Source organism: Engystomops pustulosus, chromosome 10 (assembly GCF_040894005.1).
Source record: "Engystomops pustulosus chromosome 10, aEngPut4.maternal, whole genome shotgun sequence".
In the NCBI taxonomy this organism is placed as follows: domain Eukaryota; kingdom Metazoa; phylum Chordata; class Amphibia; order Anura; family Leptodactylidae; genus Engystomops; species Engystomops pustulosus.
Genome location: NC_092420.1, coordinates 102410322 through 102425688, shown reverse-complemented (window position 1 = coordinate 102425688; position 15367 = coordinate 102410322). Strand labels below are relative to the sequence as shown.

The 15367-nt window shown below is 47.9% G+C and overlaps 1 protein-coding gene across 1 annotated transcript in view; it reads right to left on the bottom strand.

Annotated features, from left to right (window-relative positions):
* ST6GALNAC5 (ST6 N-acetylgalactosaminide alpha-2,6-sialyltransferase 5) overlaps window positions 1-10656 on the bottom strand; it is a 100392-nt gene extending 89736 nt beyond the window's left edge. The window contains exons 1-2 of the mRNA XM_072127180.1: window positions 10286-10656; window positions 9026-9211 (exon numbers count right to left, since the gene is read on the bottom strand). Of these exons, the coding sequence (XP_071983281.1) occupies window positions 9026-9211; window positions 10286-10300 (201 nt within the window). The 5' untranslated portion in view covers window positions 10301-10656. The remainder of the gene's footprint in view (window positions 1-9025; window positions 9212-10285) is intronic.
* Window positions 10657-15367: the final 4711 nt, after the last annotated feature.

The following is a 15367-nucleotide window of genomic DNA, read 5'->3' as shown; positions in this document are numbered from 1 at the left end:
TCAGGCTGGTGGTGGTGTCATGGATCCATCCTGCCTTGTATTAGCGGGTCAGGCTGGTGGTGGTGGTGTCATGGATCCATCCTGCCTTGTATCAGCGGCTCAGGCTGGAGGTGGTGGTGTCATGGATCCATCCTGCCTTGTATCAGCGGCTCAGGCTGGTGGTGGTGGTGTCATGGATCCATCCTGCCTTGTATCAGCGGCTCAGGCTGGTGGTGGTGGTGTCATGGATCATCCTGCCTTGTATCAGCGGGTCAGGCTGGTGGTGCTGGTGTCATGGATCCATCCTGCCTTGTATCAGCGGCTCAGGCTGGTGCTGGTGGTGTCATGGATCCATCCTGCCTTGTATCAGCGGCTCAGGCTGGTGGTGCTGGTGTCATGGATCCATCCTGCCTTGTATCAGCGGGTCAGGCTGGTGGTGGTGGTGTCATGGATCATCCTGCCTTGTATCAGCGGCTCAGGCTGGTGGTGGTGTCATGGATCCATCCTGCCTTGTATCAGCGGGTCAGGCTGGTGGTGGTGGTGTCATGGATCCATCCTGCCTTGTATCAGTGGGTCAGGCTGGTGGTGGTGGTGTCATGGATCCATCCTGCCTTGTATCAGCGGGTCAGGCTGGTGGTGGTGGTGTCATGGATCCATCCTGCCTTGTATCAGCGGCTCAGGCTGGTGGTGGTGGTGTCATGGATCCATCCTGCCTTGTATCAGCGGGTCAGGCTGGTGGTGGTGGTGTCATGGATCCATCCTGCCTTGTATCAGCGGCTCAGGCTGGTGGTGGTGGTGTCATGGATCCATCCTGCCTTGTATCAGCGGGTCAGGCTGGTGGTGGTGTCATGGATCCATCCTGCCTTGTATTAGCGGGTCAGGCTGGTGGTGGTGGTGTCATGGATCCATCCTGCCTTGTATCAGCGGCTCAGGCTGGTGGTGGTGGTGTCATGGATCCATCCTGCCTTGTATCAGCGGCTCAGGCTGGTGGTGGTGGTGTCATGGATCCATCCTGCCTTGTATCAGCGGGTCAGGCTGGTGGTGGTGTCATGGATCCATCCTGCCTTGTATTAGCGGGTCAGGCTGGTGGTGGTGGTGTCATGGATCCATCCTGCCTTGTATCAGCGGCTCAGGCTGGTGGTGGTGGTGTCATGGATCCATCCTGCCTTGTATCAGCGGGTCAGGCTGGTGGTGGTGGTGTCATGGATCCATCCTGCCTTGTATCAGCGGGTCAGGCTGGTGGTGGTGGTGTCATGGATCCATCCTGCCTTGTATCAGCGGGTCAGGCTGGTGGTGGTGGTGTCATGGATCCATCCTGCCTTGTATCAGCGGTCAGGCTGGTGGTGGTGGTGTCATGGATCCATCCTGCCTTGTATCAGCGGGTCAGGCTGGTGGTGGTGGTGTCATGGATCCATCCTGCCTTGTATCAGCGGGTCGGGCTGGTGGTGGTGGTGTCATGGATCCATCCTGCCTTGTATCAGCGGGTCAGGCTGGTGGTGGTGGTGTCATGGATCCATCCTGCCTTGTATCAGCGGGTCAGGCTGGTGGTGGTGGTGTCATGGATCCATCCTGCCTTGTATCAGCGGCTCAGGCTGGTGCTGGTGTCATGGATCCATCCTGCCTTGTATCAGCGGCTCAGGCTGGTGGTGGTGGTGTCATGGATCCATCCTGCCTTGTATCAGCGGCTCAGGCTGGTGGTGGTGGTGTCATGGATCCATCCTGCCTTGTATCAGCGGCTCAGGCTGGTGCTGGTGTCATGGATCCATCCTGCCTTGTATCAGCGGGTCAGGCTGGTGGTGGTGGTGTCATGGATCCCTCCTGCCTTGTATCAGCGGGTCAGGCTGGTGGTGCTGGTGTCATGGATCCATCCTGCCTTGTATCAGCGGCTCAGGTTGGTGCTGGTGGTGTCATGGATCCATCCTGCCTTGTATCAGCGGGTCAGGCTGGTGGTGCTGGTGTCATGGATCCATCCTGCCTTGTATCAGCGGGTCAGGCTGGTGGTGGTGGTGCCATGGATCCATCCTGCCTTGTATCAGCGGCTCAGGCTGGTGGTGGTGGTGTCATGGATCCATCCTGCCTTGTATCAGCAGGTCAGGCTGGTGGTGTCATGGATCCATCCTGCCTTGTATCAGCGGTTCAGGCTGGTGGTGCTGGTGTCATGGATCCATCCTGCCTTGTATCAGCGGGTCAGGCTGGTGGTGTCATGGATCCATCCTGCCTTGTATCAGCGGGTCAGGCTGGTGGTGCTGGTGTCATGGATCCCTCCTGCCTTGTATCAGCGGGTCAGGCTGGTGGTGGTGGTGTCATGGATCCATCCTGCCTTGTATCAGCGGGTCAGGCTGGTGGTGGTGGTGTCATGGATCCATCCTGCCTTGTATCAGCGGCTCAGGCTGGTGCTGGTGGTGTCATGGATCCATCCTGCCTTGTATCAGCGGCTCAGGCTGGTGGTGGTGGTGTCATGGATCCATCCTGCCTTGTATCAGCGGCTCAGGCTGGTGGTGGTGGTGTCATGGATCCATCCTGCCTTGTATCAGCGGCTCAGGCTGGTGGTGGTGGTGTCATGGATCCATCCTGCCTTGTATCAGCGGGTCAGGCTGGTGGTGGTGGTGTCATGGATCCATCCTGCCTTGTATCAGCGGCTCAGGCTGGTGGTGGTGGTGTCATGGATCCATCCTGCCTTGTATCAGCGGGTCAGGCTGGTGGTGGTGGTGTCATGGATCCATCCTGCCTTGTATCAGCGGGTCAGGCTGGTGGTGGGGGTGTCATGGATCCATCCTGCCTTGTATCAGCGGCTCAGGCTGGTGGTGGTGTCATGGTGTTGTTGCTGACCATGTCCATCCCTTTATGAGCACAATGTACCCTGTAACATCTGATGGCTACTTTCAGCAGGATAATGCGCCATGTCATAAAGCTGGAATCATCTCAGACTGGTTTCTTGAACATGACAATGAGGTCACTGGACACAAATGGCCTCCACAGTCACCAGATCTCAATCCAATAGAGCATCTTTGGGATGTGGTGGAACGGGAGATTCGCTTTATGGATGTGCAGCCGACAAATCTGCAGCAACTGTGTGATGCCATCATGTCACTATGGAGCAAAATCTCTGAGGAGCTTCCAGCACCTTGTTGTATCTATGCCACGAAGAATTGAGGCAGTTCTGAAGGCAAAAGGGGGTCCAACCCGTTACTAGCATGGTGGACCTAATAAAGTGGCCGGAGAACACATTCAGCTCTGCTACATCTGCATTCAGTGTACGACAAACCCGGCAGAATCTGTTAACTAAAAGAAATGTGTCAAAACCAGCCGCGCAAAAAGTGTGAAAGCAGAAGGCGGGAGACGCGTCATTGTTGTGCACAATGTAACCGTGTCCTCCGGAGCCTCTGTTCTCCCGTACTGTCGGGTCTGGGCGGCGCCGCTCTAGTCTGGACTCCGGTGTCAGAATCTGCAGACTCTTCTGTCCTAATCAGAAAACGGCCGCTAGAAGCGTCTTCATCTCACATCAGCTTAATGTTCCCAATCGCATCATTTATGTGCACGGGAACGCGTCCAGCGAGCGAGGAAATAACAATTCTCAGTAACAAAGCCGAAAAGAAGAACATTAAAACGTCACGTAAACCCATCCATTAGTCGCTGACCAATAAACCTCAACCAACATCTTTGTCTAGTTCCTTATGCTGCTCCGTAAATTACTGACCGGCGCTCGTAAGGATGAAATATCGCAAGCGCAACGCGATACAAAGCGCCAACACAAACAATCATATAAATATAATTCACCGGAGACGTATATAGAAACCTTCCTGCAAGTAACAAACCAGAAAACCCGCCCCCTCCCCAATAATTATACACAAACAATCGGGACTCTTCATCATCCCATCCGCTTTGGACAATAGGGAGGGACAATATGGCGAGACAGGACAGTGGAAGGGTCCCAGGGGATCATATCTGACCACTTAAAGGGAACCTGCCGCTAAGTACAGAATGCTGGGTGACGTCATCATGTGATAGACGCGATGTTCACGATCAATGTGGTGTTTGTTTTATCGAAATCCGCCCAACCATTCCAAAGATATGACGCATGGTAATTTATACTAAGAGACACGCCCCTGAGGAAGTTTATACTAAGAGACACGCCCCTGAGGAAGTTTATACTAAGAGACACGCCCCCAAGGAAATTAAAAGGTTGCCACCCCCTTTTGTAAGTTATTTCACATAAAAAAGTTACAGGGTCATAAGTTTTGAATAGTTTGACGGATTTTAATAAAACAAACACCAAATTGATCAGGAGCGGAGGGGCTATTACATGTATTACATGTGTATTATAAGGCACTCATCTGTATAAAGATTATAAAGGTTTCCATCTATTTTGGTGGTTGATGGGGATCCCAAGTGTTGCACCCCACCTGAATATATAAGAGATGACTACGCTACCCCAACACCCCTGGACCACGGCTCTGGTCACACTGACTAGTGTCGTGGACTTAAAGAGAACCTGTTACCAGATTTTACCCCACTAAACTATTACCCCCCTCAGGTCAGGGCTGAAATGTCATTTCTAGAATTCCCTCTTTTATGTGAAATCTCGTGCATACATCCCATAGTCAGACATAGTCACCACATTTGCACATCAGATGAGTCAAGTTTAGAGGTTGCAGGGGGAGGGTCACTTAAGGCACCTCTAGGGCACTTTCTGCTCTATAGCACCTAGAAACATGCTTTTAGTGTCATATTAAAGATAAGGACCTCATCTCTCAGGGCACATCGGGCTTCTAGTTCTGTGAGATACAGAGCCGGAGATACAGGCAGCTAAAGACACAGAAGTACAAGCTGCAGATAAAGATCCAGTTCCCACCTATTTTTATCTGCCCTTAGGTCCAGTTCTGTAGCTCCCAGAACCAGATGTGATCTGAAAGATGAGATTCTTATCTTCAATATGACACAAAAAGCTTAATTTTAGGTCGTATAGAACAGACGATCGAGGCTCCTGAAGTGACTCTCCTCCTGCAACCACTAAACTTCACTAATCTCATGTGAAAATGGGATGAGAAGAGTCAAATTTTCCAGACTTTGGGGGGAGATTTTCTATAGGTAAAGGGGTGACTTAAAAGCAGGGATTCTAGAAAGGACATGTTCCGAATCCGGTCACATGAATTTTGGGAACAGCCAAGTTTCCGGCCTCATCTACATTTTCGCTCTGCGGAGGATCATGAATTGTTTCCCTGACTCCGCCCACGGCCGTTTACATCACAGTTTTTCGCTCTGCGGGACCTCGGGGACCGACATTTTCCTGCAGGTTACAGCAAATTCCGACCAATCAGACGGGTTTTTGTGATTGTTTCGTCATTAGATCATTTAGCATCTGACTATTGGTGCGCGTTCAGACCTATATACAAATATTGTGGAGCAATTCATGGGACCACATTCACCTGTACAGTCCTGCGCACGGTGCGTAATGTGGATTATCTCCTAAGAAATGGAGCAAGTGAAACCGTTATTTTTGCATCGAGACTCTAGTGCTATGATACATCGAGACTCTAGTGCTATGATACATCGAGACTCTAGTGCTATGATACATCGAGACTCTAGTGCTATGATACACGATACATCGAGACTCTAGTGCTATGATACATCGAGACTCTAGTGCTATGATACATCGAGACTCTAGTGCTATGATACATCGAGACTCTAGTGCTATGATACACGATACATCGAGACTCTAGTGCTATGATACATGATACATCGAGACTCTAGTGCTATGATACATCGAGACTCTAGTGCTATGATACACGATACATCGAGACTCTAGTGCTATGATACATGATACATCGAGACTCTAGTGCTATGATACATCGAGACTCTAGTGCTATGATACATGATACATCGAGACTCTAGTGCTATGATACATGATACATCGAGACTCTAGTGCTATGATACATCGAGACTCTAGTGCTATGATACATCGAGACTCTAGTGCTATGATACATGATACATCGAGACTCTAGTGCTATGATACATGATACATCGAGACTCTAGTGCTATGATACATGATACATCGAGACTCTAGTGCTATGATACATCGAGACTCGTGCTAAATACAAAAGAGCAAAAGCCAAACAAAATAAGAGGGAGAAATAGAACAATGGAAATCCGGTGACACTGCTATCGGCCCTTTACAATAAATTAGTACGGAAAGATTGGGACTCGCCTGTGGCAGCTCACAAGTGAGAACCTGCGATTAACGATCCCCATGTGACATGAATTAGCCAATGACTGATGACTTCAGGCCGGTCCTGTTCCTTTATCACTATGGGGAAGACAAAGGACCTGTCCGAGGACATCAGATCCGCAATCACACGTCTTCTGAAGGGGAGAAGACATCTCCAGACCTTGGTAAGCAATGTTATTAGGAAGGATGGGAAGCAGGGACTCATCAGGAACCTCCCTGGACCTCAGGGAAGGAGGAGAATTGTCTTACAAGACATGAATCATCTGACCTGGAGCTGTTGAGGGTCCTGGCTTCCACAAGTATCGCACGACCTGCACCAGACCAGGAGAGTTTTATGGGCGAAGGACAAGGAAGAAACCATCGCTGAAGCAACAAATAATAAGGATTGGCTGATTTTTGCCAAAGAGCGACAAGCCCCAATCCTTTTGGAAAAATGTTCTTTGGACGGATGGAACAAAAATAAAGTTTTCCGACAAAGTAACAGTTTATTTACAGGCGGCGGACTAAAGCTTACAAGGAAACAAACACCCAAGCAACACGTAAAGGGGGCGGCCACTCTTTTACATAAGTTGCCCTTGTGCCTTTACTGACTTGTGGATAACCCATGGATGTTCACCAAGTGATTCAGCAGTCCTGCTACTTACTTTTGTGCTGCTTCTTTGTTTACATTTCTGAGCACTGGTGAACAGGAGGAGCTGCAGCAGGAGATTTATAACTCCTGCTCCCTCCCCCTCCCCTCCTCCTGTGTCTGTGAGTGATGGCCGGGCGCCCCCCATTATTAGCCAGAAGGAAGGGACACAACAAAAAGCGTCTCCCATCTGCAAAGACGTAATTCCATGTGTATCCTGCAGGGGCACTGCAGGAAAACACAAACATACTCTATTTCATGGCCATTTCTGTGAAACCAGGTTCTGGTCCTGGTCCAGCTGCTTGTGGTCAGATCTGTTTAGATTCAGTCTCTTCTCTCTAGGTCCTGGTGATCTCATGTTGGTGATGTTATAGAGAATATCACAGATTAGGGGTAACTATAGGGGAACGGGGTCACTACAAATCTCCCATCAGACTCCATCCTGATAAACCCGGGACATCACTCATAGATCCAGGCACCGGGACTGTGGGATCTTCTTATATCTGTTATCCATGGTCTCCTCCCTTCTAATATCAAGTTGTATAATTATGCTAATGAGCTTAAGGGGCTCTGAGGTCCCTATGAAAACCCCTCAATGCTGCAGATTCACAGGCTTTTACAATGAGCAGAACATTTCTCACCAAACCCCTGCACTCTCCCTCCTCCCTCTGCCTGTGTAATCAACAGGAGGTACAGGTGGAGGGGAGACCTGTCCTGCTCATTGTAACAGCCTGTGAAGGTACAGCAGGGAGGGGCTCTAGAAAGACCAACCAGAGCCCTCCAAGCTCATTAGCATAATTATAAAAGTTCATGTTAGAAGGAAGGAGGCCATGGATAACACATATAATAAGATCCCACAGTCCCGGTGCCTGGGTCTATGGGTAATGTCCCGGGTTTATCAGGATGGAGTCTGATGGGATAAAGATGCAGGAACAGATCCGGGGAGTCCAGATCAGTTACAGTAACATCAATCCCAACATCCAATGTCCAATCATCTTATCCCCACAACGTTCCTGTCCGGCTCTTCTGCAGGTGACTTTCTATTCCCCTACAATCCTCTTACTTGTTGTGACACAGGACGGACCTGATATTTCTAGTTAATGGATTCTGGTGATAAAACACACAAATAGAAATATACATTTGTATCGGGGCGTCCAGTTCTGGTGCCAGAGATGTTACACCTACAACACATCTGCCCCAATGTGAAGATGTATATATATATATATACTACACTAAATGTAATAACCCAACCAATAACAGACTAACGCACAACGAGCCGCACAGAGTATAAAACTATCTCAGAGGTAATTACAAGTTATGGTAAAAAATATTGAAGGCATATTCATAGATTAGGGGGGTCCTATACCGAGCCCACCCACAGAACTTCTCAGCGACTGATGGAACAGGAAGCAGACAGCGCCGCTCTCTGTGTAGTGGTCAGACCATGTTACTGCAGATAAATAGGAGCTAAGCTGCAGTGGCTCCGTCCTGCCACTACACAGGGAATGGCGCCCTCTCCTGCACAGGGTGCTGGGCAATGATCCCCCCTTACTATTATTATATTGAGAACTGATTCTATGAATATTTTATTTACATTTAAATAAGTGGTTTAGGATTTTTCTTTTTTTGCAACAAATGTATCAACCTGAGAATTCTAGTTCTGATCCGCACACAACCCGATGTTCTCCAGCGATCATCAAATGTTACATTTGTCTCCGTTACAAAATAAAAAGTACCAAAAAGTCTCGATTTGCATTCACCCCGAGATCCCCCCCCCCCCCCCCAGCTTCTGTACCGAGTGAATAACAAGTGTGGGTGGTCCCTGGGGTCACGGAGAGCGGGAGGGGGGAACATGAAATAATAGTGGCAGCAGAAGCCACGTCGCTGGGAACATCCCTGGTGCTTTTTTTGCGCTGCTGAGATTTAATGGCGCATTTGCCTCCAGTAAACACGAGACCCCAATGTGGCACCACAGAAGCCGGGGCAGCGCCGACATGTGCCGCCAGTGATCCGTAATACCAGCTGCAAACCCAGAGCTCAAGTTTCTCCACTTGTCAAATATCAAATCGGTGTTGTTATACGGCGCCCACGCGGCAGCCATGTCTCCCCCGCCTGGAAAGTGCCAGCGAGGGTCATTAATCACAATGAGAGCCGCACATGAGATGCCGCCTGGCACACCGCCAGCTCCTTACCTTGTGGTGGGAGACGCTGATGTACCCCTCCAGGACAGGGCTCGGGGTGAACTCCTTGGCGCTGATCCTGCCCTCTTTCCCTGCTGATGGAGGTCTCTGTTCTTTCACGCTGCCCATATTGCTGTACATGATCACCAGACTGGTACACATGGTGCTGAGTGCCAGCAGTACTGCCAGCCCATGGCGCTGTGCGGAGACAAAGCATCTATTAGACATCTAGTGGGCACTGGTCACACTGCCACATGGCTCCCAGATACTGCCTCAGGTCCTAGGGGGTCAATTAACCCCTTCTCCACCAGCTGAGCATCTTTACTATGTGATTCCTCCTCATCCATTGCCCTTTCTCATATGGTGGGAGCACCCAGATCTCTTACACATTCCTAACTAGGGGTGCCCATAACTGTGGGCACCTATATCCTATAACTGTGACTATCTCCTATATCCTATAACTGTGACTATCTCCTATATCCTTTATAACTAGGGGTGCCGATAACTGTGACTATCTCCTATATCCTTTCTTACTAGAGGTGCCCATAACTGTGACTATCTCCTATATCCTTTCTAACTAGGGGTGCCCATAACTGTGGGCACCTATATCCTATAACTGTGTCTCCTATATCCTTTCTAACTAGGGGTGCCATTTCGGTAATGGGGATACAAATGTGCACCAGAATCTATATTGCACCCCATTAGCTATGACCCTCTACTGGAAAGTGATCTGTAGTTGGGGACCCAACTTTGTTGCAGTCATTTTGGGTTAAACTACGACCCACCTGTTTATTGTTAAAAAGTATCTTAATACTAGATGCCCCAATGTTGTATCTCCTGTTGTACCCCCTCTTTACAGAACCAGTGACCCCCTTCCATATAGGTAATATTGTAAAGTTAGATTCTACTACTACTCCCATTAGATGCTACCGCTGCCGCCCTTAAGATCACTCTCTATTGGGAAAACTAGAATCGGCATCTCTAAGTTTTTTTTATAGAGACTAAACTTGAACCGTGGCCACGTCAGGCGTCTCACGGGTCTCCGCATGTTGTCGGACTACAAGTCCCAGCGTGGATGTGGGGATGTACCTGGCAGGTGGGAGCCCGGTGTCTGTGTCCTATTGTCTGCTCTCATGATGTCAACAACAAAGGTGTCTTGGAAAGTTTTAACAATGAACTGGCTGAGCCGAGCCCCCCCGAGCCCCCCACCCCTGCTGTGCAGCCCCCCGCACCCCAATCTGATGAGTGCGATAATGGGAATAATTGACTTACCAGCAGTGTCTTCATCTTGTGCCTTGTACCAGCAGATCAGGCGTCCTCAGCTACTGGAGGTAGCCGGCTCGCTGGTCCTATCTGCCGCCTCCATTGTACAGATGCTGTGACATCTCCGGTAGGGAGAGGGGGGAGGCAGGGAGAGGCAGTTTGGGTGGGGGGGACAGGGCAGGGATGGGCAGGGGGGGGCACCGCCGCCTTCTTCAGCCTCAGCTGCTGCAGCAGAGATTACAGACAGATTCAAACTGGACCCTCTTGCTCTGTCTGATCTACACAACTGCTCCGCGCCGGCGCCTGCTGGGTCCTAACGCCGCCTGCTACAAGCTCTGACACAACACAAGGCTGGAGCCTCCTCGCTACATGAGGGACACAGCAGAGAGCGGCGACTTGTAGCATCAAACTCATGTCTACGCCAGAAGAGACGCATCCGTCACGTGTTTGTGTTCTGCAGATTATTACATTGTTATTTTATCACTATTTATGTGTTACTATGTCTCTCTTATGGATGTGGGCGTCTGGTTTTATTTTGAGTGTAATTTAGTTATTATTTATTTATATTTTATTGATTGTTTATATTGATCGTCTGTTTATTATGTGTTTGTGTTTCTATCAATATTTTATGTATTATTGGTTTTTTCTGTTCATAATAAAATTAAGCATTTTTTTTTTGATTAGTTATGTATTTTATTATTTTAATGCTTTAATATTTTTTTTATTCAATGATTTGATATTCATTAAATAAAATAATAAAAGTAACGTGCATTACCATTGTGCTAATATTGCATTAAATGAAGCGCAGTGTAAATGCGATGTTAGAATAATGTTAATTTAAATACAACATTTCGATGCGACCTCAGGCTACAATAATGTGTCTGTAATCACAAACTATGGATCTCTGGTCCGTTCTATTACATCAAATTATGGATCCCTGGTCCGTTCTATTACCTCAAACTATGGATCTCTGGTCTGTTCTATTACCCCAAACCATAGATCCCTGGTCCGTTCTATTACCCCAAACTATGGATCCCTGGTCCATTCTTTTACCCCAAACTATGGATCCTTGGTCCGTTCTATTACCCCAAACCATAGATCCCTGGTCCATTCTATTACCCCAAACCATAGATCCCTGGTACATTCTATTACCCCAAACCATAAATCCCTGGTCCATTCTATTACATCAAATTATTAGTCCCTGGTCCGTTCTATTACCCCAAACTATGGATCCCTGGTCCATTCTATTACCCCAAACTATGGATCTCTGGTCCATTCTATTATCCCAAACCATAGATCCCTGGTCCGTTCTATTACCCCAAACTATGGATCCCTGGTCCATTCTATTACCCCAAACCATAGATCCCTGGTCCGTTCTATTACCCCAAACTATGGATCCCTGGTCCATTCTATTACCCCAAACCATAGATCCCTGGTCCATTCTATTACCCCAAACTATGGATCCCTGGTCCGTTCTATTACCCCAAACTATGGATCTCTGGTCCATTCTATTACCCCAAACAATAGATCCCTGATCCGTTCTATTACCCCAAACTATGGCTCTCTGGTCCATTCTATTACCGCAAACTATGGATCTCTGGTCCGTTCTATTACCCCAAACTATGGATCCCTGGTCCATTCTATTACCCCAAACTATGGATCTCTGGTCCATTCTATTACCGCAAACTATGGATCCCTGGTCCATTCTATTACCGCAAACTATGGATCCCTGGTCCATTCTATTACCCCAAACTATGGATCCCTGGTCCGTTCTATTACCCCAAACTATGGATCCCTGGTCCGTTCTATTACCCCAAACTATGGATCCCTGGTCCATTCTATTACCGCAAAGTATGGCTCTCTGGTCCGTTCTATTACCCCAAACTGTGGATCCCTGGTCCGTTCTATTACCGCAAACTATGGATCTCTGGTCTGTTCTATTACCCCAAACCATAGATCCCTGGTCCGTTCTATTACCCCAAATTATGGATCCCTGGTCCGTTTTATTACCGCAAACTATGGATCCCTGGTCCATTCTATTACCCCAAACTATGGATCTCTGGTCCGTTCTATTACCCCAGACTATGGATCCCTGTTTGGTTTTTGCGATCTGGGTGTTATGAGTGCGTAATCCATTTCTGAGCCGTATGTCTACATAAATGGTCAATATCTCATTTGTTTTTGTCTGGCCAATAATTTCTCTACTTGTCCCTACCTCTGGAAGGCGACATTCACACCTGGCGTTTTACTTTGTATTTTTAGACTCATTTGAGTATATTTCAAGGGGCACTTTAAATTTTCTTTCTAGCCCCCACAGCTGCGGAGATATCAGTTCCAGTATCTGATCATTATAATCCTCTGCACTGTCAGAAAGGAGGTGCTGGGAGGGGGCGTGTGTTATGCTAATCCTTTCCATCACTGAGTCACTGTGATTATCATAACACACGCCTCCTCCTACTCTCCGGCTCCTCCTCTCTGACAGGGGATTACATTGGTCAGATACCAAGATTGATATCTCAGCAACTGTGGGGGGCTAGAAATAATTTCAGAGTGCCCCTGAATCTGTATACTAGTCCCTTCACTATAGTATATTAATATTAATATCATGCACGGATCGTCATGACAATGCTCTCACGTTTCTCCTTGAATTCACCTGACAAGTGTCTCCCCCTACTGGTCACACGTGGACTTTACTGGTGGTTGCAGGAGAACTGGGTGGATTCTTGATATGCAATTGGCTTTGTTTGTCTGGGAACGAGTTGTTCTCCAGATGCTGGGAGTTGTAATTGTGCGATGGTGGAGAGTGTAAGGTTAGCATCCACTACTTCCTACCTGCTGGGGGTTATCAGGGGATGCTGGGAGTTGTAATTGTACGATAGTAGCATCTACTACTTCCTACCTGCTGGGGGTTATCAGGGGATGCTGGGAGTTGTAATTGTACGATAGTAGCATCCACTACTTCCTACCTGCTGGGGGTTATCAGGGGATGCTGGGAGTTGTAATTGTACGATAGTAGCATCCACTACTTCCTACCTGCTGGGGGTTATCAGGGGATGCTGGGAGTTGTAATTGTACGATAGTAGCATCCACTACTTCCTCCCTGCTGGGGGTTATGAGGGGATGCTGGGAGTTGTCATACCATTTCCATTGTATCAGAGGCACGTCATGGGTTAACCTATATCTCCCATTATAACTCCTTACTGCTGATTGATGGCGTCTCATCCGGCGAGATTATTAATAATAACATATTATGGAGCTAAATGATCTGCGGCCGCCAATAAATTATTCCTGGAACAAATCTCGCTGATTTACTATGAAACATCGTTATGTAATTGTGTCACTTTGTCAACCCCCGGGTTCAGATACAGAACTTATGGGTCGGATGAGACGGTCAGGCGGAGGTGCCTCTCGGGTCAATAACAGCTGATTAAAGGAAATCTAGCACCAGGATGAAGGATGGTAAACCAAGCGCTGACAGACTGGTGTGTGTCCTCTCTGGCAGGATTGGCTCTTGTTTTAGCTTCTTATGCCCTGGTTTTTACAAAAAAAAGCTCTAAAATTATGCAGCAATATGTGGGCGGGTAGCAGCATATAAAAGAAAGTTTTGGGGGGTAAATTTTGCCCCATTCCCTATTTTTTTGGGAGGAAATGTTTGGAATTCCCAGAAACTCCTTTAAGAGCATAAAATCCAATACATTTACGTATTAAAGAATTATTTATATATGATAAAAATCTGTCTTTCTGCCGCCCCCACTAGGGGGAGCTCTGGTCCCTACTGTATACATTGTATATAACCCATAATCAACACTAATAGTTTTTACTTTATCGTTGTAACTTTTTTTCGTCCTCACTTTGCAACATGTTAGAACTTTTACAATGTAACTTGAGAACCTGAACATTTAGAGGGGTTTTACTTTGTTTTCAGTTCTTGGGTTTTGGGGGTCTTGGGGGTTCAGTGGTTCATTTCTTCTATTATACCTGAAGCCCCAGTGAAGAACAATAGATCACTACAACAATGGGCAGTGCAGTCCCCCCTCAGTTACCCCTGTAAGTTCAGTCCTATAGGTCACCCCCATCACATTTCGGGGTCACGCCCCTCGTCCACTGGGGATGAGATATATAATAATTATCACATAATAACCAGCAGCGCAATCTGGATCCATGAACCTCCTCTCATTTCTGAGGTGTCGTTACAGTGGGTTAATGCGCCAACTCTAGTTAATGACATCCGTCCCGCCGCGGCTTCACCTCCACTAACTCCGCGCTGACTGATCGCGTCCGTGATTTACTGACGGCGGCTAAAAATATCCTGGAAATCAGTTCTCGCTTCCCCCGGAGGATATTGAGTATAGATTTGTGAGGAGCCGGAGAGGGAGCCGGATGCAGTTTCACATGAGTTATTCTGCTCTTGCTGCTTTTCTGGTGGCGCCATATTCTGTAGCGCAGTACAGAGAATGTCATCAGCCCAGAGGGGACACATAATGTAGGTGACTCCGCTCATGTATTCACTGGACTCACGATTATAGCAAGTGTATACAGGGGGAGCAGCATCCAAACCACATCAAAAGTTTCCATACGAGCGGGGATTTCCGAAAAAAAAAAAGTTTAGTTTTTAATTTTATGCAAATTATTATTATTAGTGCGTAAGGGGTGGAGCTATGAATGCTGGTGCACCTGTTTTCTAGTATCAATAGTAGATAATAATATTGGGGCTCATTTCATAAGGTCCTTGCACCAGTTTTCCGTCTGACTTCGTGTGTAAACTGCTTGTACAGGTATTTAGGAAGGTTCCATGACACAATTGTGTCGCACGTGACCCCTTTGTGGCGCGGCTGCGCTATTCTTCACGTGCCACAAATATCAGCACTGAAGGGGGGGGTTTCAGTGCCCAGTTGGACCGTCGCCAACAGAAATGTGTTGCACCCCCCCATGGTAAAGGTGCACCAAAAAAAGTGGTGCCCTCTGTCGGAGCAGTGCACAGGACCCTGCACATAGTACACACTGCACATAGTACACACTACACATAGTACACACTGCACATAGTACACAGGACCCTGCACATAGTACACAGGACCCTGTACATAGTACACA